At 38.1% G+C, this 24,805-nt stretch overlaps 1 protein-coding gene across 3 annotated transcripts in view; it reads right to left on the bottom strand.

Moving 5' to 3' along the window:
- nfatc2a (nuclear factor of activated T cells 2a) overlaps positions 1-24,805 on the bottom strand; it is a 156,640-nt gene that overhangs the window by 72,291 nt on the left and 59,544 nt on the right. For all 3 annotated transcript variants that reach the window (XM_073061651.1, XM_073061649.1, XM_073061650.1), the window contains exons 5-6: positions 21,290-21,462; positions 17,878-18,018 (exon numbers count right to left, since the gene is read on the bottom strand). In XM_073061651.1, coding sequence (XP_072917752.1) covers positions 17,878-18,018; positions 21,290-21,462 — 314 coding nt within the window. The remainder of the gene's footprint in view (positions 1-17,877; positions 18,019-21,289; positions 21,463-24,805) is intronic.

Below are 24,805 nucleotides of genomic sequence, written 5' to 3'. Positions count from 1 at the left end.
GAGAATCGCACAACATTCACCAGCTCCCACTGTGAATGAAACTTGGAAATCAAGGACACTGCAGATTCTACCTGGAAGAATGTAGTGAGTGAAAGACAAATGTAGCCTGCTTTACCCTGTTTAACACACACACAGACAAGGAGCCTGCTGATCTCCTGCTAGAAATTCAAGCCAAAGTTTTTTAAAACAACCTTTCACATCATCCGATTTGAGTGGAGGACTAAATTCAGCCTTGTCTAGGGTTTGGAACATTTGGTTTTAGACTAATTGTCTTTTAGTGGATTTAATTTTATGCAAGCATTAAAGCTCTTTCATTTGCTCCATAGAAGTTTGGATTACCCTGCATTCCAATATCATTTCATTGACCTCATTTACTGGTAATCCAGTGTAGAAGAAAGCAGCATGAATTCTAAACTCAGCAGCCATCCAATAACTAGTAAGGTTGTTAATGGAGCCCATGAGAAATATAGTATAACAAGTTTTCTTAACATTGTAGTAAAAAGGGAGTTGGCGAAAAATGGCCCTGGTTTGCATTATTAATAATGATGTATTAAGAAGCACAGGTAGGCATGTATTGACTACCGATATATCTAGTGTAGTCCTAACACACTGACAGAAAAACCAGGCTTCTGTTTATAGTCATAAGAGACCTTTTACTTAACAATCTCTCATTCCCTAATCACAGGCCATGTCTGGAAATGAGACAAAAATAATAATGTGTATTTATATAGCGGCATTAACATAAAATGACTCTCAAGATATTTTGCAGACTGACATAAGGGAAGAGAGCACTGAGCTATGAGTGGAGATTTAAAAAGGAGACAAAAAGATGGATTTAAAAGCATTTTTAATGGAAAAATTATGGTAAGTATTCAGATAGATAGTTGAGGGGGAAGAGAGTGAAGGGTGGCATTAATAAAGAATGTGCATAAGTTAGAAAGAAATAGGATATGTCCAGCTGCATCTTATAAATTTCATGAAAGGTGGGGGAAACAATACCAAAACAGAGGGCACAGGTGTAGTCAAGGAAGAGGAAGTATCGTTGAGGTTTTCAGAGTACAAACTGATAAAAGCAGTGTTGTAGGAGCAAAGCAAACTTCACGGTTGAGAACATATTGGGATGAAAGTCCAATGCAGTTACTGAAGGCCTATTGAAAATATAGAGAAATAACAACATTGCAATAAACACAGATTCCAATCCATCCATGTTATTGCAAACTTTTCAAATGAATATAGTTTGATTCCCATTTACTCAATCTAATTCCTTTCACCTTTATCCTCTTTTCCTTCATTCAAGTTTAAGTTCATCTGACTGCACTTATATGCAATCAAATGAAATATTCCACCAGACCACAATGCACCCACAATATGTATATCACACACAGCGCATAAAACAAAATATTACCACAAATAAGTTAATAAAATAAAATTCCAAATGCATGTGAAGTGCACAGCTCAAGTAAAGAGTAAACAGTAAACAGATCCTAACCAATCTATCCTGCAATGTTGACAAAAGTAGAAATTTATTTTTGACATACTCCTGCCTCTCATGTAGGCAGCATGATACATTCCATTAGCTTGTGCATGTCAGTGGGCGTTCTACAGCACCTCCAGAGAAAACCAAAATGGTATTCAAGAGTAGCTTTCAGGAAATCCCCGGGCAAATCTTCTGCCAAATTTATTGATCGCTGAAATGAATTTAATGGTATTGTTAAGTTTTGTAACTCTATAAACTGATTGAAAGAAAAACACGGGATCCCAGGGATAAACATGTCCACTCTCTGTTATGATGTGGTGGTGCAATGATGTATGATATTCACATATTTTGTGCATATAATCCATAACAAATTAAAGAGAATAGGTCAAGAGGAGGGTTTTCTTTTGTAAATTTTTCAGGTTCTTCTTTTGTAAATTTTCCTTTTCCAAGGGTAAAAGGAACACCCCATTATCATTTCCATGATCAGCTGTCTTCTTGAATTCGAACTTCTACTTGTGGCCTCTAAGAAGCATATCCCATCCCTGCTTTCGTGCTGCTGCTGTCAGTGGAACGCCCTTCTGTGGCTTGAAACTGGACACCAGTGGTTGATGATCAGTAATGAGGGTAAACTCTCTCCCATGCAAGTACTGGTTGAAACGCTTTACACCACAAACCAGACTCAAGGCCTTTCTGTTAGTTTGTGCATAATTTTTCTGTGTAGTGGTAAGGGAACGTGATGCAATGGATATGGGGTGCTTACTTCCATCACATGTGGCATGACAGCACTTCAACAGGTACGTACTAAGTGAACTCAGGTTCATTGTAAAACTTCCTTGTTATGTTTTGTAGACTAATCAAAAGAATAATGTGGGAGCTCAGGGATAAACATGTCTACTATATTTTATTTTAGTGAGGCACTCATTTATGATGTGTTGGCATAATAATGTATGTCATTTACATACTTCATACATATAACCCACAGCGAATTATGTAAACAATAAAGAATGCTTAATCAAACAGTATATTTACAGTATTACTGAAATATTAAATATGCAATAGATATAATTAAAAATCTTTCAACTAATGCAACTATCTATCGATTCATTGCTAAGCTCCCATAATTTCAATAATTTCTATAATATTACATTGTAAAACTGTTGCTCTGAGAAAACTTGAATTTTAAAACTTTATTGATGTTTATGCACTCCTTTAGCTTGAACCAAAAACTAGACACAGTAACCTCTAAGGTCTTTCTGAAGTCTGCTCTAAGCTCATCATTACCTCTTCGATTTTACATTCTATCTAATTTTGATTTAAAAAAAACTAAAATGCCATTGATGTTGTTTCTCAGTGTTTCAGACTTAGGGTGTTACATTTGGCACCTATTAAAATGTGCTCCCTGCTCTTTTCCAGCACTGCCACCTACATCAGATTGTTAAAGTATTCTCCGTACAATGCAATGGTTCACTTTCCTGAGATTGAGCTCTATCTGGCATTCTTAAATTAATCTCTAATTTTATCAATATGCATTATATTTGACCTTTAAATGAAGGGATAATTCATATAGACTGGAAAGCATGACAGTCCTCTCCCTAACATTATTTTCAAATTAAACTTAACACAGGAAAGTACAGGGAAGAAATAAATCCTGAAGGAAATTATTACCTACCTCTAATCTCTCAGCAAACAGCACTTAATTGTTTCCCACTGTTTTCTCAAACTTGCACAATATTTTCTCCTGTTTTTCTGTCTCTCCTGCCAATCCATTTCTCTTAAACTCATCAGGTAATCTTCCAGGCCTCTGCTTTCAAGAGGCTTAGCCACATTTGATACATCTAACCTAATCTAGTAATCACTGTATGATCCAGCAGAGTTTCTGCACTTAGCTAAGTGAATAACAACTAGCTCTATATACATGGTATGAATAGACAGAATTACAATAAGACTTCGGCAGTCCAAACATTTTGAATGAGCATTTCGCTTCACTGGAAGAAGTAATAGCACTTTCAAAATAAATGTCATCAACTGTGTCAATCCCAAATAATGTAAATTCCCAAATAGCAGTACTAAAAATTCAGAGATGAGTTGCAACTTTTAAAAACAAATTATGCTATTTTCTTAAAGGAAAATGAATTGAAGGCAATCACTTTAAAACTGCCAATCTACATCGGTGGAGGAACCAATGTGGCCCTCATCTTCATGAAACTTTTCTCTGTAGTTATTGCAATAGGTGTCGTTTGCCATCATTTAGTTGATAGAATAGTACTGGGAGTTTATACAGCAGCTGCTGTATTTTTTATTTGAAATTTGCATTTTGCAATGTGTGGAGGTGAAACTGAACATTTGCCCAAGATGTGCTTTGATGCACAGCAAATTGCAAACATCAATAGGCTTAAGTGGCACAAATCATTTTGTATTGTAGGTTATATTCCGGCTGATTCTTTGGGTAATTCCAGGTAGGTGTCTGTAACTAACGGCTGTAATGTTACTCGGAGGTTAGGTGAGATCGATTTATGCCTCTCTCTGGTTATTTTGTTGATCTCTCATTAATTTATCAATAACTGTGCAGAAAGTAGAAAATTAGGAGAAACAAATCATTCTTAATCTAAAATCTAATGTAAGTTTGAAGATAAATAGAATAATAGCTAGATAATTGTTTTTGTCCATGTTCTTCTGTCTTCTCACTTCAAGATTTTTTGGCTACGCATTTTTCAATTGGCTCATGACCTTTTTATTTTATGAGTGACAGGATTGTCAGTAAATTATTGCACCACCAGAACCATGGATCTAGCCATGTGAAGTTAAGTAAGGTGCTAACCACACAGAAGTACACTCTGTTAGACATCAGGGACCAAAATCAGGAGCAGATCCAAAACAGACAGCCCAAAAAATTGACCAAAAATCAGTGGCAAGCTCATAGCTTTATGCAGTAAGTTTTGGTACAGCAGCAATTTGCATGGATTTGAAATAGACTATTTGCTTGGCTAATTTGAGTTATTCCCCAATTAGCTGTGTTAACATCTAAGGAAAAATACTTCCACGTCAGTCTCTCAATAGCGTATTTTGAAATTTGTCGATTTATCTATTTTAATCTTATTGCAGCCATTTAAGGCAGGTATTTTATCTCTTAAGGAACTTGATAATAGCAGGCATAAAGTCCTGCTACATCACCACCCAGGAATCCCACAGTGAAGCTGTATGAATCTCACTGCCAAAGACAGTAAGTTATTCATAGATAATTTTCTAGAGTTATTTTTCCTTAATTATCCTTTTTCTTTTTTTCTGTCATAATACACTTCCTTCCTTTCATTCTCTTTTGTCTCTGTATAAAATCTGACTCTGGATCACTCTATAAACACAAGAAAGATGTTGGAAATCCAAAATAACACACACAAAGTGCTGGAGGATCTCAGCAGGTCAGGGAGCATCTATGGAAATGATTCTTCAGAGTTAAGGATCTTAGCCCGTAATGTCATCTGTTTATTGATTTCCATAGATGACACCTGACCTACTGAGTTCTTCCAGCAATTTGTGTGTGTTACTCTAGGTCACTCCATTTACTTCCCTGTCATTGTGTCTTTTCTTAAGTTAATTTGAATAATTAATAACATGAACCATTGGCCCAATTTTTCTGCATTTTCTGCAAAGTTGCCGCTTTGAGCCATCAATGCCATGACCTATTCCTATTTCCTGAAATTTGATGCGTAAAAGAAATGTGATCAAAAGATTGAAGTTAAAGAAAAATAATCAGCAGGAAGAACATTTTTGCTTCTAAGCATTTAGTTTCTAACCCTGAGAAACTAACGTTGATTGGAGCACCTCAAAGCTATCATGGCTTGATCAGCAAACTTTCACTGGTCAGGAATTGATCATGTAACATTATGGTTTACAAACTCAGCAGCTGTGCTTTATTACACAGGCCGCCAAGCACAGCAATTTCTTTCTTTTATAAACATGTAGATCTAAAGTTTTAGCTCGATGGCCCTGGTTTCTTTCAGAATAATTACTCTAAAATCAGAAAACAAATATGCTGACAGAAAAATTGAGGGAATTCTACACTAAGTATATCCAGCACAAATTGAATTTTCATGACCTTCAGCTCCAAACGTATTTTAAGGCATATTAATAAAATTGCACCAGATTACCACACAAACATGGAAAGGAATTTTGCCAATTCTTTTAAAATATGACAAGCAAAAGACTCCCTGATCATGATGATTCATGATAGAAATTCCATGCAGTAATATGCAAATGAATTTGAGCAGAAATTTGTATCAAAAATCCCTTCTCAAAATGTGTAATTTTAAGTACAATTTGTACCCATATTGCTCTTTGCATTTGGGGCAATTTATTTTTGGCCACAATTACATAGAACTTTACATTGGTAATTACATGCTTTTCCAAGAATCCTATTTCCTTCGAACATATCAAGAAGACAAAATGAGTAAAATTGAAAGTGATTTCAATGATCTGCACTAATTAATGATGAACTGATAGGCAAGTCAACATAAAATGTATGATAAATATATTTTAAAACTATTACATGGAAGTAAATATTAAACTTCAATTTTTATCACTTTTACCTGGCTACGATGGCAATGAATATCATGTTTTTAAAGCTTTATTTAAAGGAGCTACTTAATAATTGTCTGTTAGAATCCATGCTTTTTCAAATAAATTACAACTAGATTTCATTACTATCTAACATGTAGGGATGCCACAGGTGTCAACATCACTTCTTACATTCATTTAGAAAATATCATGAGAAGTGCAAGAAGCCAGAGCATTCTTCAAACATAAACTATAAACCAATGCCCCACTGTAACTACAGCACCATACAAAGACAGCAGCCAGTGTAAACATGATGGAAATGGTTTCCTTTATTAACCGAAGAGTTTAAAGGCTATAAAATTCCAGATTGCTCCTCTTAGTATGGAAATCATCCAAAATTCCTTTCACAGAACTATGAGCATTTACTGACTTAACTGTTTGGTTGATGAGGGTTATATTGTATAAAATTATAAACACAAGAGATTCTGCAGATGCTGCAAATTCAGAGTGACACACACAAATCATTTTGGAGGAACTCAGCAAGCCAGGCAGCATCAATAGAAAGGAATAAAGAGTCTGTGTTTCAGTCTGAAACCCTTCATGATCAAGTGTCTCGGCTCAAATCATTGACTCTTCACTCTTTTCCATAGATGTTGCCTGACTTGCTGAGCTCCTCCAGCAATTGTGTGTATATATAAAATTGTTGCAATGATTATGAAAATATATTTTGCTCATTTATTTATGCTAGGAACCCAGCTAACATGAGAGTAATTACTCAGGAATTACATCAGTATAGAAGTGTGAAAGCGTTCATTAAATCAAGAATGTGCCATTATATGTTGTTATATCTGCTGAGCAGACATAATTTTCCTCAACAGCAATGATTACATGTGAAATCTCCTCCAAAATAATTTAAGACACTATCAGCCCCTACTGCATGCTTTATTTGGATGGCCTACAGCCTACAAATTTCAAGATAGTCAAAATTCTACACAGCAAGTTCAGGGATTCAAATAGGGTGAAATATAGTTCAGAAATGAAGATTTGTTAAGCAGCAGAAACAATGCTTTTCTGTTTTGTGATGTACTCACTCTAGTCATGGGTTGACATCTGCTTGGTCCTGTGGCAATGTTTAGCATTCTAGTGCAATCAATTCCAACATTTCAATAACTACCACCAATTAAAAGAATTTGAGGTTTTAGAATATTCCACAAAGTCTCACTAATATCAAAATATAATTCTGAGTATTAAAATAAGAACTGCTTACTGATAATTTATCATATTATCATAACATGGAATGTGCAAGTCTTTTTTGCTTTTCTTTCTGAAATAAAGATTAAAAAAAGGAAGAGTGAAGTTTAATTTGAGGTTAAGATATGGGCAAATCTTGGGGCTGACATATAATATATGCCCTTTTAGAATTAACAGGATTAAGTCTAACTCATTGCAGAAAGATAACAAGAAAATAAATAAGTCAAAAGTTGGTGGGGGGGGTGGGAACAGGATTGAATCATTAACAGGAGAAATTAAATTGTCTTGAAACTCAAAGGAAGGGACAACACTTTGGGCTGTCAGAATAACCCAGCTTTTCACCTGCACTTGCCTCTAGTCAGTTTGTGCTTTCAGTCAACGGTGATCCACAGGATGTTTATGATCAGGGACACACTTCCTTTTTGGGACTGGCACTGCTTGTTGGGACTGGTACTGCTTGTTGGGACTGGTACTGCTTGTTGGGACTGGCATTGCTTGTTGGGACTGGTACTGCTTGTTGGGACTGGCACTGCTTGTTGGGACTGGTACTGCTTGTTGGGACTGGCACTGCTTGTTGGGACTGGTACTGCTTGTTGGGACTGGCACTGCTTGTTGGGACTGGTACTGCTTGTTGGGACTGGCACTGCTTGTTGGGACTGGTACTGCTTGTTGGGACTGGCACTGCTTGTTGGGACTGGCACTGCTTGTTGGGACTGGCACTGCTTGTTGGGACTGGTACTGCTTGTTGGGACTGGCACTGCTTGTTGGGACTGGTACTGCTTGTTGGGACTGGCACTGCTTGTTGGGACTGGTACTGCTTGTTGGGACTGGCACTGCTTGTTGGGACTGGCACTGCTTGTTGGGACTGGTACTGCTTGTTGGGACTGGCACTGCTTGTTGGGACTGGCACTGCTTGTTGGGACTGGTACTGCTTTTGCCATTTTGTGGTATAAATGCAACTAGCCACTTTTCAGTGCATGCTTGATCCTGGAATGGGCTGTTTCGTTTGGTGAGAAGATGTGAAAGAACTATGTGCAATGATTGGAAAAACTTATGACCTTATGATGGCAGTAAATCTTTGATAAAATACTCAAAGATTGTTCAGCCTAGGCTACTGCATTCAGAAGCTCTTTCAGAAATGTCATACAACTGGGATGATTGACTTATAACAGTCAAAACCAATTTTCTTTATGTGAGGCATAACTCCAGTCATTGGCATGCAGTCTTGAGCACTACAGTTGGGACGTTTCTGGTCTCATAATCCTTGCTAATTCCAATTTTCTTAGCCATTTCTTCATATCTATTGGAGTAAATTGATTGGGTTGAAAAGTGGTTTCAGTAATGGTGGGGATTTCTGAAGGAAGACAAGATGGATCAACCACTCTGCAAATCCTTATAAATGGTTCAGCTTTGTGTTTAATACATACAGGCTGGGCCCACCATATTGAAGATAGAATAATTGGAGCTTCCTCCACTTATAATAGTGGAATAACCATTAAGCTAACCACCACTCATGATTTGACATGGCAGGACTTCAATTTGATCTGTTGGTTATGAAGTCAGTTGGTTCTGTCTAATGCCTTTTGTTTTCACTGTTTGGCTTTCATAGATTCTTGTTTTGCATTTTTACCAGGATGGCACCTGATACGCCCACCTGCACTCCTCGTTTAATCTTGATTGATTCCCTAGCTTGAAAGTTATATTAGAGTGAGGGATATGTCAGACTGTAAGGTTTGCCAGTGTACCTAACTGCTGCTGCTGTTGCTGATGGTCCACATTACCTCATGGGTGACCAGTTCAGATCTGCCCACATCTGATTTAAGTTTATTCCATCTAGCATGACTCTAGCATCTTACAATGCAATGATGGGCATTGTTAATGTGGAAAAAGGACTTGGTCTCCATTAGGGCAGTGAACTTTCACCATTGCCTTCACAGACTTTTGTATCTCCACAGACAGATTGTTGAGAGTTGTCCCTTTTGTTGCTTCATTCGCGACACACCACAGGCATAGTCCTTCATGACACAGCTAGTTCGACTAGTGGTGGTCCTAACAAACTAGTCCCTATTGTACTCTTCAGTGGTGTTCTGAGTATCGTTCAAAGTGGAGGAGCACTATTTTCTCCCGCAAAGGGGTGGGAGGCAGTGCTTGACCTGGTGCTATGAGTCCTGGTTGAGGACTCCCTAAGTTGCTCCCTCATGTCTGTACACTGCTGTCTTACCCTTTCAGTGGACTTGTACTGCGAGTGGGACAGGATATAAATCAGAATTGTTCTAATTGAGCCTGGCATGTTGCTGGTAAGGCATTGGTGTTTGAATATGATTTGTCAGCTGCTGATCGAATATTCTGTGGGAGAGCTTTCCTACCTTTGACACCAGACTGCAGCTGATTATGACTAGGCTGACATCTACTTTCTATTTTCGTATTTAGCCAATGCCTGATGGTCAATCAGTTTTATTATTTTTCAGTCTGGTGACACTAGATTCCATTTTAACTCAACCGCATTTTAGTAATTCAAACTTCACTTTATTGCCCAACTATCTAATACTCAAATCAACTGTCACTTTTGTTAAAACAGTCATGATATTTTGGACGTGCATGCTTCCCTCTTGTACTTTCTTCCACGTGTTAGTTACATTTCCAATTGTTTAAATTTACATGAAGGAAAAATACATAAACCAAACCCTGTTCGATGTTGTTTTATCTGGTTCAACTTGAGTTAAATTACTCTCATTCTATCAATCATGGGCTGAACTGTATTTTGCTTTAGATAGAACTGTGAAATGTATTGAAAAGGAGATTTGTTTTAAGTAGAATCAGACATGAATTAATTTCCATCAGCTCTCTCCAAGAATAGATTTTAAATTAAATAATTATAAATGAACTATTCAAGATGAAACTTCAGAGGAGCCAATATTCTGCATTACAATGCTGTAAAATCTGTGGACAAACATGGAATCTACAACAGCAGAGTACTGACCTAAAGCTCCCTAATTTCAATTATTCATTAGCACTTGAGAGCAGATTTAATTGGGACAGGGGTTTTAGAGATGAAGACAGAGAGGAGGGAACTTCAAATCACCTTCAGCCAGTTCAAATTCAGACCAATTATTGGGTGCATTTTCATCAGAACCTTAAGAAGGCAAATTTATTGCACCATTGCCCAGTTTCAGTGATGTACTGTACTTTAAGGTCTTTCAATCAGTAAATTATTGGGATGTTTAGTGCACTGGAACAAAACCACATTTTGACCCTGTACACTCAGGACAAAACAGAGAATCAAATGCTCAACCAACAATTTGATAATGGCTGCACCCTCTTCCGTTAGTGACAGATTATTTTTTAACAAGTCCAATGCTTTTTAGTTACATATTACTGGTTTTAAAATACATTGGAGCATTCTGAAATTGTGAAAGATGCAAAATAAATTCAAATTTTTCTCTCTCTCTGTTTAACTTCTCAATGGCCGCACATGCTGACTTCATTGATCCTGTACGTGTGAACTACTCAAGCAAACATTCATAGGAAACTGCCTGGTGTGGTGTCAGGTTGTTGTCATTTGGCACTGTGTCTGAGTAAAGTTCAAAAGTTCAAAGTAAATGTCTTATCAAAGTACATATATGTCACCATATACAACTCTGAGATTCAGAGGCATAATCAGTAAATTCAAGAACCATAACAGAATCAATGAAAGACCACACTCAACAGGGCAGGCCAGCAACCAAAGTGCAAAAAAAACAACGAACAATACAAATGCAGAAGAAAAAAAGAAATAATAATAATAATAATAATAAAATAAGCAATAAATGTATGGGACATTGTATGGGACATTGAAAAAAAGTTGAATTTCCCCATGGGGATGAATAAAGTATCTATCTATCTATCTAAATATTAAGAACATGAGATGAGAAGTCCTTGAAAGTGAATCCATAGGTTGTGAGAACAGTTCAGCGACTGGGCAAAAGAAGTTGAATGAAGTTATCCCCACTGGTTCAGGAGCCTGATGTTTGAGGAGGAATAACTGTTCCTGAACCAGGTAGTGTGAGTACTGAGGCTCCTGTACCTTCTTCCTGATGGCTGCAGCAAGAAAAGAACATGAACTGGGTAGTGGGGGGGTCCCTGATGATGCACGCTGCTTTCCTGGGACAGTGTTTCATGTAGACGTGCTTAACGGCGGTGAGGTCTTTAACCATGATGGACTGGGTGAAATTCGCTAATTTCTGTAGAATTTTCCATTCAAGACGTTGGTGTTTACATGCCAGGCTCTGACGCAACCAGTCAATATATTCCCCACCACACATCTATAGAAGTTTGTCCAACTTTTAGAGGCATGCCTATCTTTGAAAAAACACTAAAGAAGCACAGGCTTCCATGATTTCTTCATAATTGCTCCTATGTGCCAGGCCCAGGACAGGTGCTCTGAAATGATAAGAATGAGGATTTTAAAGTTTCTGATCCTCTCATTCACAAAGAGGACTGGCTGATGGACCTCCTGAAGCCAATAATCAGCTCTTTGATCTTGCTAACACTGAGTGAGAGGTTGTTGTTGTGGCACCACTCAGTCAGATTTTCAATCTCCCTCCTATATGTTGATTCCTCATCACCTTTGATTTGGCCAATGACAGAGGTGTCATCAGCAAACTTAAATAAGGCATTGGAGCTGTGCTTAGCCACACAGTCATAAGGGTAAAACAAGCAGAGCTGGAGAATAAGGACACAGCCTTGTGGAGCACCTGTGCTGATGGAGACTATGAAGGATAACGTTGTTACCAAATTAAACTGACTGGGTTCTGCAAGTAAGGAAATCACAGATCCAATTGCACAAGGAGGTATTGAGGCTAAGGTCTTGAAGCTTATTGATTAGTTTTGTGGGGTTGATAGTATTGAATGCCAAGCTGTTGTCAATAAAGAGCAACCTGATGTATGCATCTTTGCTGTCCAGAAGTTCCAGACTTGAGTGAAGAGCCAATGAAATGCCATCTGCTGTGGACTTGTTGTGCAGGTAGGCAAATTGGAGTGGATTCAAGTCACTTCTCTGGCAAGAGTTGATGTGATTCATCACCAACCTCTTAAAACAATTCATCACAGTGGTTGTAAGTGCTACTGGGTGATAGTCATTGAGGCAAGTTACCACATTATTATCAGGCACCAGTATAACTGAAGCTTGCTTGAAGTAGGTGAGTACCTCCGACTGTCGAAGTGAGAGGTTAAAGATATTGTGAACATTCCAGCCAGTTGATCAGCACAGGTCTTTAGTACACAGCTTGGTACCCCATCTGTGCTGGATGCTTTCTGTGGATTTACCCTTCTGAAGGATACTCCCATGTCCATGGCTGTGGAGTTTGTGAAGGTTCCTCCATGTTCTGACAGTCAAAGTGAGCATAGAAGACATTGAGCTCATCTGGAAGCAAAGCCCTGTTGTCACGTATGTTGCATGATTTCATTTTGTCAGACATAATAGCATCAAAGCCCTGCCACTGCTGCCAAGTATCCTTCATTTATTCAAGTTTAGTCCAGAATTGTCACTTCACCTAAGAAATGGCTTTCCAGAGATTGTACCTGGGCCTCTTGTGTCTTACTTGGTTGCCAGACCTGAGTGCCTCTGATTTAGCTCTCAGCAAACAATAGATTGAGGTTAGGGGAGGTGGTGGGTTGGTGTAAGTAATCTTATGTGCATGTGATTTCTCACCGATGCATAGGGATGAATCTCAATAGTACAAATATATTGGTAGTCCCCTCTAGAGCAATTAAATTCCTTCAAACAAAGCCATTCCAGTACAGATTAGACAAACAAATGGCTTTAGATTTTTACTGGCAATCAATAAGTACTATTGCCATATAAAACATAAGTGGTAGTGTATTGTGATATTTTATATCTTAATATAACTACCTCCATTAAGAGAGTGACAACTGGTAAGTGGGACTTACCTGCAGTAACTGCCTGCCCTTTTACATTTCATTGGTGTGCATTTGTTTCAGGTCCTGTTCTTGGTTTCAATGTTCTCAACTTTAAGCACCAATTGGCATAGTGCACAAATTCAGCAGCAATTTTGAAACACACGTTGCATTTAACAATGCTTACTTTTCGGTTTCCTGCCACTCTAATCTGACCACATCAAAAGCAGCAAACTTGAGAACCTAGGCATTGTTTGTGCAATAATAGCAAACTACATTATCTAGTCTAAGAACACAAATAATTTCATTAAAGCACACAGGAGCAGATGTGGCCTGTTTGGCCCACTGAGCCTGCTTCAAAATTCTTCAGCATCATGGCAGATCTTCTACCTCAACATCTTTTTCCCTACTATATCCATTTCCCTTGATTCCCTTAATATCCTGAAATCCTCTGATTTCTGTTTTGAATGAATTCAGTGACTGAACATTCATAACCATCCAGTGCAGAGAATTCCAAAGATTCACCAGGCTCTGTGTAAAGAAGCTTGCCCTCATCTCTTTGCTAAATGGCCTACTCCTTTATTTCAGACTGTGACTCTTGGTTCAAAAGTCCTTAGCTGATGTCCATCCTGTTGAGACTTGCTAAGAACTTTGTGATTTTCCATGAGGATATTTCACTTCCATATATTTTTCTTTAACACAGGCTTAATCTAATCAACTCTCTCCATGCAGCAAACGCACCATTCCTGGAACCAATCTTTGCCGCACTCCTTTCATGGCAAGTGTATCATTTTTTAGATTTGAGATAAAAAAATGTACAGAATTCTCTGGGTGCTGTCTTATCTATATCATCTGTAATATTCTTAGGTTTGAAATAAACAGCAAATTAAACTGTGAAAAAAAGCAAATATTGCACAACTCCAACATTCGAAATAGCACGTATGTTGATGATGAAAGACCAACGATCAAGATATAAGTGAACTATTAGTATCCTGTATAACCAAAGCAGTATTGAAAAATCCAACTGTTCAACAGTGATTTTAATCTGTTTCAGCAACATGCTGTAGTGTCATATAATGTTTATAGAAAGGGTGTGAAGAGATAATTTTCAATGAGATTATTTTTTATATCAGGTATTATTTCTAACTTCAATGTTATAATTCATTTGCAATATAAAGAATGCAATATAATTTGCAATCATCAAATACAGAAAGGAATTGCAGAGGCCAGGCAGCATCTATGGAAAAGAGTAAACAGTCAAGGCTTTGGGCTGAGACCCTTCATCAGAAAAAAGACAAGAAGTCAGAGTAAGAAGATGGGGAAGGAAGGGAGGAAGAAATATAAGGTAGTAGGTGATAGGGGAAACCGGGAGGGGGAGGAGTGAAGTAAAGAGCTGGGACGTCAACTGGAGGAAGAGATAAAGGGCTGGAGCTTAGGAGAACATGGTGCCTAACGGCAACTCCTTTGTTTCCATCTTTGGGAACAGCTCTATTTCCATCTTTAATATCTCTGTTTCTCCCTTTCAGGGTACTTTTGAAGACCCTGACCTGAAGTTACATGCTGACTTCAGTTCTTTGCAGGAATGGGACCTGCGACTGGCTGTTATTCGACATGCCAAGGGTGTGACCTAAGAGCTCAGTTCGCCTTCGGAGGGCCGAGATCTCATGGCTCTGGAGACGGGTAGATCGGTGTGTTGTGGGAGTCGCAAGATCTTTGGCTGCGTGCCCAGAGACCTGAGATCTTTGGGCACAGGGCTCGGAAAAAGCGATGCAACGGACTTATAATATCGTAAATCAGCGAGTTGTTTGTTATGCCTCCACTCTCACTGTGAAATGGAGACACCTCTTTCACCCTTATTAGGGAGAGAGACAGAGCCTATGGTATGTCAAATACCCAGGTGAACAAGTAGTCTTTGGGGTACTGCAAGTCTGTGTCTTCGCTGTTGCTTTGCTGCATGCTTGAATGCTCGGTGGTGGGTGCTGATGCCTTTTTTTTGCTAGTGGGGGGAGGGGGGATCGTTGCTTGCTGCTGCTTACACACGGGAGGGAGGGGAACTGGGGGAGGGGACTTTGGGGTTCTAACATTTATCTGTCATTCATTCTTTGGGGGCGCTCCTCTGTTTTGGTTGTGAAGAAAAAGCATTTCAGGATGTATATTGTATACATTTCTTTGACATTAAATGTACTTTTGAAACCTTTGAGAAGGGGGAATCTAATAGGAGAAGACAGAAGGTCATGGAAGAGAGAGGTGATGGACAAGTAAAGAGATAAGGTGAGAGAAGGAAAAGGAATAGGGAATAGAGAGGGCGGTGCATTACCAGAAGTTTGAGGAATCAAAGTTTATCCCATCAAGTTGGAAGCTACCCAGACAGAATACAAGGCGTTGCTCTTCCAACCTGAGTGTGGCCTCCTCACTGCAATAGAGGAGGCCAAGGACTGACATGTAGGAATGGGAATGGGAAGTGGAATTAAAATAGATGGCCACTGGGAGATGCCACTTTTTCTCACAAAGAGGCCACACTCAGGTTGGAGGAACAGTTCAACAGCAAACTATTCATATTTATTATGCTCAACCAAACTTTATCGAATCCTATCAGTTCTGAATTCAATTCTTTTCCTAAACAAGTGAAAATCTGCAGCTGCTAGAGGAACTCAGCTGGTCAGGCAACATCAGTGGAACAGCATAAACAGTCAATGTTTTGGGATGAGACTTTTCATCAGGACTGGAGAAAAAAGATAAGAAGTCAGAGTCGAAGGTGGGGCATGGGAGGAAAAAATACAAGGTGTCAGGTGATAGATGAAACCGGGAGGGGTGGGAAGGGGTGAAGTAGAGCTGGGAGGTTGAATGGTGAAAGAGATAAAGGGCTGGAGAAGGGGGAATAATTTTATGCTAATAAATAAAAACGTTCTCAATATTTAAGTGATTAACAAACAGATGTACATAAAAACATTTTTACCCTCTGAATACAAAGTTACCTATCATGTGCACATTTGGAGGAAGAGGTCAATAGCTTCCCCACTGATAATTATGAGTAACACTGTAGTATTGAGGCAGTGGATGTTGTGAACAGGAAAGGTTTCAAACCTGGAACACACATTTCTAAAAACTACTCCACAATTCAACATCTTACAGATAACATATTTTATACAGCCATCAATACTACAGCAGTGGATTGGAACTCATCCTTATTCTGTCAAAAAATCTGTATCAATCACAACCTGATAAGATATCTAAGGCCTTGGTTCAACTAAAGTTTCTTTGTTTTCTCACAGGAATATTAATTAGTCCATCAATGTCATCCGTGGTGCAAGAATTTGTCAACACAATTTGTGCAAAAAAAATTGGAATCCCTTTTACAGATTTAGTTAGTTAGTGCAGTGTAAAGTAAACTGTGCCTCTTTATCATGTCTCTTCAAGTGAAGATGCCAGAACAATACTGATGCAATGGACTCATCGTTGATATTTAAGATCTGGGTTCAAATAAATCGCATATTGCTGGTAACTAAATCTCTTCTCCTTATTCCTTGAAGTAAGATCAAGAATAACAGCCCAGATTCTAGTATCAACATGTTATTTCTGCTCTTCGTGTACTACTAAATGATGTACAACTGATGATCGCATTCTTAGAATCCAAAGATGTTAGAATGAAAGAAGACATGGTCGACCAATAGGAGTAATACACACAAAAATGCTGGAGAAACTCAGCAAGCTAGGCCACATCTTTGGAAAGGACTAAAGAGTCAACGGTTTAGAACAAGACCCTTCATCAGGGCTTGATCTTGTCCTAAAACATGGCTGTTTATTCATTTTTATAGATGCTGACAATCCTGCTGAGTTCCTCCAGCATTTTGTGCATGTTATCCTGGATTTCCAGCATCTGCAGAATTGTGTTTATGCTCAACTAATAGAAGAAGCTCTTCCAATTTTAAAGATGAAACATGGTGTTAAGACAGCATAAAGACAACTTTCCATTGCTTCATTTCCAAATCTGGGAGTGATTTTTACTCATATGCCTGAAATAGGAAATTTTCCATTCTTTGATCAATGGTATAAACAGGTACACTATTTCTAATTAAACAATTACAAACTGTTTTGTAACAAAATATAAGTTCATAGTACAGAATTACTTTGAAATAATGCCACTTCATTCCAAGGATCACAAAAGAGAGAGAGAGACAGACAAGAACAAATGTTATTGCAGAGAATCTGGATCAAGATATACAAAATGCTGGAGGAACCCAGAAGGTCAGACAGCACCTATGGAGGAAAATAAACAGAAAACCTTTTGGGCTGAGGCACCTCATCAGTCTTGATGAAGGGTCTCAACCCGAAACATTTTCCTCCATAGATGTGGCCTGACCTGTTGAATTCCTTCAGTATTGAAACAAAAGATTTATTGATCTAATACATCATTAGCACAGTGAGTCATGCTCTTGAACAAGTTGCACAGACAGGTCAATGTATGGGAAGTTTGGTACTTCACCTGCAACTTTTACTATGCGTGAACAGAGTATTTGTGTTATTATGGGCTGTGTCATGAAACCAGGGTCACATATACAATGAAAAGAACACCATCTTTCTCTAAAGAACCTTAAAACACAAACCATAGAAAGGTGGAGCAATGTACTACACTTTTCAGATTTGATCAGTAATACAGTTCACTCTGTTTTCACCAAGACTCAAAAAAGATCAACATGACTTACCAGGAGTCTTCTCTGTGAAAAGCACCTTTGACTCATTCGTAAAGTTTTGACCATTGAGGATCATTTGCTGGCCACCTGTGACTAAACAATTATCTGTGCTCTGCTTTTCCACCCTAGGTAGCTCATGGGCTGATCTCTGAGCTGGAAGAATAAAGGAAAATACATTAATACAGTAAATTCCTGCTGATAATTTCAACCATTGCATTGCCACAGCAATGTATTAGGATTCTTCCAAGACACCCTGGGCAGAAAGCACTAAAGAACCTGATTCGTTGCATGGGTTGAATAGGATACTGTATCATTGATTATCCCCTTATTTACCTACCTAATTAGCTGCAACAAATACAGTATTCTCATCTGCCTGTTTCATAATGAAGCTGTATCCAGCATTAGGATCAATGTTTTCATATATGAAGACACTTACCTGTCTTCATATTTAATGACAAAGTACAGTTTAAATGCTCTCTCCAGTTCAGAAACAAATAGCTACTTTCTACAGCAACTTTTATATGCTCAGCACAACTTAAAGAGCTTTCCATCCAATGAAGTACATTTGATTGGCAGTCTCAGATACAATATGGGAAAAATAACCTGTGTTCAGGTGTTCTATATAAATCTACAGAGTCCACTTGCTTTTCTTTGTGTGTAAGCAAGATTTTCCAGATGTTTTAAACTCCAAGTCACCCTACACCTTTAATCAAACTATTTAAAAAAATAATGACCTTTACAAATAAAGGCTGAGTTTTCCCAAACCATTTAAAACTATACTAATTTGTGCATATATGAAAAGCTTTGAGCATAATGTTGCCAAGGTACTGCCAATTATTAAAATGATGGTTTCACCAGTACTTGAAATGTAACCTAATGATGCAAATGTCACTTTCCATCTCTTGCGAACTGCTTATGAAAACAGCTGGATTGTGGCTGTACCTGTCTTTCCTCTCTTGCTAAACTAAGGAATTCATAAAATAATGAAACAATGAGTTGGCTGGTTTCTACCAAGTGTAGTTAGTAAACATTCAATTGTTAATGTCCCGTCCCATTACTGCCCTTCATCTTTTCTCTGTCAGCAGAATATATTTTCAAAAGCCTATGCATGATTTCACTTGACAAAGGATTCTATTAACAAGTACTGATATTCCTCAGCTATTCTCATTGTTATATCTCACCGCACTGCCAATACACATAATGAATTCCATTTCTAAGTTTAAAATAAAACATGCTAGCAACCATAACTGTTTAACAATCCAAAAATAACCAAACCAGATGAGTGAAGAATGCACATTGTAGCAGAATTGAAACAGAACTGAGCTGACAACTTGCAATGGAGTGATTTCATCAGAAGTGGTATTCAATAGAAAACAGGAAAGTTAAATAAAAAACAGTTAGTTTCTCATGTTACAGCTGGAGTTAAGTTGTGCCTGCTCAATGCACTTATATTATTAATATTATAGTCTTTTTAATATTATGTTCGGGAATTGGGCTCAATCATCTAGCCTTCTGTTTGAGATTAGGAAGTGATTATATGAATTTCTGTAGCACCATTGTTATAAAAGTTCCTTTAATAATGAATTCATCTTCAATTAACCATTGCAAAATTAGGAAGATGTAAAAATTACAGAGGAACTGAGAAACTTCTGTTCTAAAGCATGCTTAATAGTTCATGCAGAATCTCTAAGAGAATTGTGAATAACCTCCAAAGTGGCTGAGTCCTATCTGAGTTCATGTTCTACAGCTGTGCTCAAATTATATTCTTCATAGGTGCTGGGTACCCACTCTTCAGAACTCACCAAGTGGCCTGCCCTTCAGTATCTCCAGGAGCACTAGTGAGAGAGAAGGCCTGTTGAGATGTCAAGGTGTTGGGATGGACAGTAGGTTTTGATGGACTCTAGATCATGGTGTCTGGGAGCGTGCTATTGTTTGCCAATATGGTAGGTGGTAGGGGGAAGCAAGGTGAGGTGGAGGAGAGGGGTGGGTTAATGCTTTTGATACCGCAAGGGGGCTTTGGGGTCTGAATGTTTCTTTTTCACTCATTTATTCTTTGGGTTTTCTCTTCTCTCTGTTTCGTGGATGTCTGTGATGGGTAAGAATTGTAGGTTGTGTACTGTATGCATACTCTGATATTAAATTGAACCATCGGGCAATTAATATAATGGTATATCTAGCGCGTAACATTGTGCCAACAAGTACCATTGTCCGTAACTTCTTCATGAAATTATCGTTGAAAAGGTTAAACAAAATGTCTAAGGCCTCACATTTGAGTGAGTGCTCCAGAAGATTTTTTGATTGTTCAGGGAAATACAATCTTACTCAGAGATCAATGGTAATTTTCCAGATAACACACTGCTGGCTGTGAATTTTAGTCTATCTTGCTTGAAAGTAATTTCATGTCCTTTGAATAAGTGCACTGGACATTCCTTTAAAATGTCTAACTGACTGTCTTAGCTATGATGCAGTTGGATGAAATTAAACATCTAGACAGAGATTTTTTTTCTGTTCCCAAATTATAGGCAACATTGAAATGCTGTATTTATTACCTGTCTGTAATATTTTTGTATGTATATCATAATGAAAAACGGCATGCAAAAATATTAGTGGAAATAGTTGGATGCAGGTGTAGGTAGCGTTACATAAAAGTTTCTGACTTGCATTAATAATTTGTGAACTTTAAATTCTGGAAGTCAGCTTCACAAATCCGTGTTGGAGACACTGTGATATCTTTATTTAGTAAATCGAAGAAAAAAGCAAGAGGTTGAAAGGCTTTGGAAAGGTGTAAAAAGATAATACCAGCACTAAGGAAATATGATAGACTGAACAATTTGGACTCCTCTTTATACAAAAGACAAGGCCGGTGGGTGACCTCACAGTGGCTTTTTTAAGATGATAAAATGGTTCTATAAGGTCTTAAGGAGAAAACGGCTTCAAATGAAGGGTTCAAGACAATAAGTGAGGGAGTAGACCATAAAAATATATACTTATTATTAATCTATTGAAGAATTCAGGAAATGCATCTTAATTCAATGAAACTTTAGAATATGCAATTCACTGCAAAGAGGCCCAAAAAAAATATTGTTAAGTTGAAATCAATAGGAAGAAATTGAGTAAGATGTGCATACTTAATTCTGTCCAGAATACAAAAGAAAGAATAAATTTCTACTCCCTAGTATTCTGTTTTATCATCACTGGAAGGATGCCACTATTTGAGAACAGATCAATTTATGTTTGTGTGAGATGAATACAATGAGTCAATATGAATAAATTCTGGGGAATATAATCGGTGTTGGAAATGGCTATTCTTAGGGGTAAATTGACCTTTTTTTTCAAGCACAGAATGAAATAGTCACAATTTCCTCTAATAAACACTTATGTACTAACAAGACAAACTTATTCAAAAGCAATAAAAAAAACTTACAGCATTCAATGGGATTGGAAGCAACCTGCAGTGAGACAGTCCTGCCATTGGGCTGAGGGATGTGCACTCGAAAAACCAGCCTCACTCTGGTGTTCTTCCTGCCAATGTCCGTTTCTCCCTTTCTCAGCTCGATATCTGCATTTCTCAGCTTCAATATTCCAGCACAATCAATCCTAGAATTTTAAAAAAATGTACCTCAGTGCTAAACAAGACATAATTCAGGGTTACATGACAAAAAAGAATATAAATTCAGTTTTAAAACTTCAAATAAAGCTGGAATTGGTGAAATGTGACCATCGCACTGTTAAACCGCCACAAGAACCCAACTGGTTCACTATTATCCTTCTGGAAATCTGACACCCTGTTCCAGTCTGGGAATTATAATCCCCCAGGTTTAACTGCCTCAGCATTTGCATGTCATAGCTTGACAGGGAGTTGAATAGTAAATGCACTTTTGTAAATGATACCCAAACCCTGCGAATGAAATGCACCATAAACTAAAAGATTTGTTGAAGACTTTGAGGAACAAGATTCAGTTTTAATCGGAAGATCTGCTATGAATCTCTAGAAGTTTAAAGTGATTTGTTCCTTGGAATGCAGGAGAATGAGTGGTGACCATGTAGAAATATTTAAACCATTGAGAGGCATAGATAAATTGGACAGTCTTAACAGTCTCTGTGGTTGGGGAATCCATAACCTGAGGGTATATAGATTGAGAGTGAGAGGGGAAAGATTTAAAAGGGACATGAGGAGCAATTTTTTAACACAGATGGTGGTGTGTATATGGTATATGTTGCTGGAAGAAATGGTTGAGTCAGGTACAATAGTATCATGTAAGAAGCACTTGGATAGGGGATAGGGCTTAGAGGGATATGGGCCAAATACAGGAAGATGGGACTAGCTGGGTGGGTACTCTGGTCAGCATTGACTCTTTGGGCTGAAAGGCTTGTACCTCACGTTGTATTTCTCAATGACTCTTTGCTTGGTCACATTGCTAAATACTTCAAAACCAGAACAAGTGTGATAAACTCTTAGTTAGGAAACTACTCTGTATCTTATGCTCAATGTCAGCTTGAATAATATATAGAGCTTCATCTGTGGATATAAAAAGCAGAGTTTGTAGAAAGCATAGAATGCTTGGTGTGAAATTCATATAACAAGTGAGTGTAATTCCATATGGAACTGCAAAAAGGTAAACACTGGCAGACTCACTCCTCAGTTCAGATATCAACACAGGTTATGGAGTAAGCCACAGATCCCTTGAGATAAAATACCTCCTCCACACATATTTACTTCACTTAATGGGTGCAATGTTCACTATTGACACCAAATTGGAAGTCACTGATAAAATCCCAAAATTAGGATATCCTTGTTGTAGGAAAATGCAATTATGGTTTACTCATTTTATGAAATGCTATAACCATACAGGAGTAATAATAATTAATAAGCATCCGTTAGTCTCGTGAGACCATGGATATGCGCCTTGGAAGGTTTCCAGGGTGCAGGCCTGGGCAGGGTTGTATGGGAGACCGGCAGTTGCCCAAGCTGCAAGCCTTCCCCTCTCCATGCCACTGATGTTGTCCAAGGGAAGGGCACTAGGACCCAAGCAGCTTGGCACCAGTGTCGTCGCAGAGCAATGTGTTGCTAAGTGCCTTGCTCAAGGATACAACGCGCTGCCTCAGTTGAGGCTCGAACCAGTGACCTTATCCACTAGGTCACGCACCAACACAGTAATAAAAGTAATGAAGTCCATTAAAGTGGGTTCTCCATGTCTGCTTTAGAGGGGGTGAGGAAGAGGAGGCAGTGTTAGCAATAATTTGGAAATGGGAGCATAGCTATACGATGGAGTGGATAGTCTCCAGGTTAGACACTTCCTCACAACCAAGAAAGAAATGGGATTATGGTGCCCTCCAGCACTGGCTAATCTTATGATCAGTGGCAGGCAGTAGAGTTACAACTTGAGAGTGCTGTGAGTCATAATTTTCAATTCACTTAAGCTGCGATCTATACTAAGGACCAGTGGAAGCAAAATTTTCTCAGTTATGATTACATGGAATGAACTTTAATGCAAAACTATGATATTACAGGAAAAACCTTTAAATCAGAGTTCACTGCTATCAACAAGATGTGCTGTTCAACTGAATTAAATGTAATGTACAAGCTTTTGATCCCATTTCGATAGGATAGTAAGTAATGGGCACTATGTATTTTATGGTGCCATCACATGCAAGAAATAAGTTGAAGCAAGATACTAATACCAACAGGAATTGACTCAGGAAATGCCATGTCCAAACTACTAATGGATGGGACTTCAACAGGAAATAAGCACATATAAGCATAAGTACTTCAAAACACGTTCAAAGTTACATCCTACATGTGCTGAAACATATACAAGGGTACAAGTGATATTTTCTAATCCAATTTTTAGACTAGAGATGTGTAATTTTGTGTGTTTTGCTCCTGTTAGTGTTGATTTATTTGCTTTACTCTTCTTGCTTGTTATTTACTGGTTTGCTTCTGGGATAGAAAATTAATTTGCAGTGAATCAGATATAATAATTTCTAGGACCAAATTAAGGACCAGTCCTACCCAAACCCAGAGTTTCAAAAAACTCAGTTCCTGTTCCTAATTATCAGTGATTTCTACAGGAAAGTGTGTGTGTGTGTGTGTGTGTGTGTGTGTGTGTGTGTGTGTGTGTGTGTGTGTGTGTGTGTGTGTGTGTGTGTGTGTGTGTGTGTGTGTGTGTGTGTGTGTGTGTGTGTGTGTGTGTGTGTGTGTGTGTGTGTGTGTAAATATCAACTGAAAACAGTCCAAATATGAACAAGTTACTATCTTGTCTCACACTTCATGCCTGTCACTCAGATAAGTATCCAGACAACAGAAAAGGCCAACACATTAACAAATAAAGATTTATAGCCATCAAGAATTGAATCTACGAATATCTTTTTACACTTGCTTCTATTTGCTCAGGGCAACTTGTCAGGATTGCGGGGGAAGGAGAGGGATATGATGTAATATGTAATGACTCGAACAGTTGTAACTCTTCTGGATGTAAACTTGACCACTTAGGAATCCATTTGCCTGTTATACCAAATATACATTCTTTCACAATATTATGTAAATACTTACTATAGGTGAACAAAATGTGCTAATTATAGCAAGCCGTTATGTCACAAGACAAGTAAGCACAATGAACTTAACCTTGCTCTGTGTGAACCAATGACGGAGCTTGTCACTTTATAAATCCAGCCCCCTGTGCATTACTCATAATACACGGAAATACTGAAGACCAAACAGGTTCTTCTTCTTTTGCAGAAAACACCACAATAGGGTTAAAAATAACCTTTTTGTTGAAGAAAGCTTCTTTAGTTAAGATTAACTTGCTCAATTAAGGTGAACTAAAAATAATAACGCAAACAACCCTGATGACATATCGTCAAACTCAGATTTTCTAGAGTCTGTGATCATCTTTATGTCACAAATGTATACTTGTTGAGCACATTTTCACAAAGCCAT

The sequence above is a fragment of the Hemitrygon akajei genome, chromosome 11 (assembly GCF_048418815.1).
Source record: "Hemitrygon akajei chromosome 11, sHemAka1.3, whole genome shotgun sequence".
Taxonomy (NCBI): domain Eukaryota; kingdom Metazoa; phylum Chordata; class Chondrichthyes; order Myliobatiformes; family Dasyatidae; genus Hemitrygon; species Hemitrygon akajei.
The sequence above is the reverse complement of the archived record's forward strand: the minus strand, read 5'-3'. Positions and strand labels throughout refer to the sequence as shown.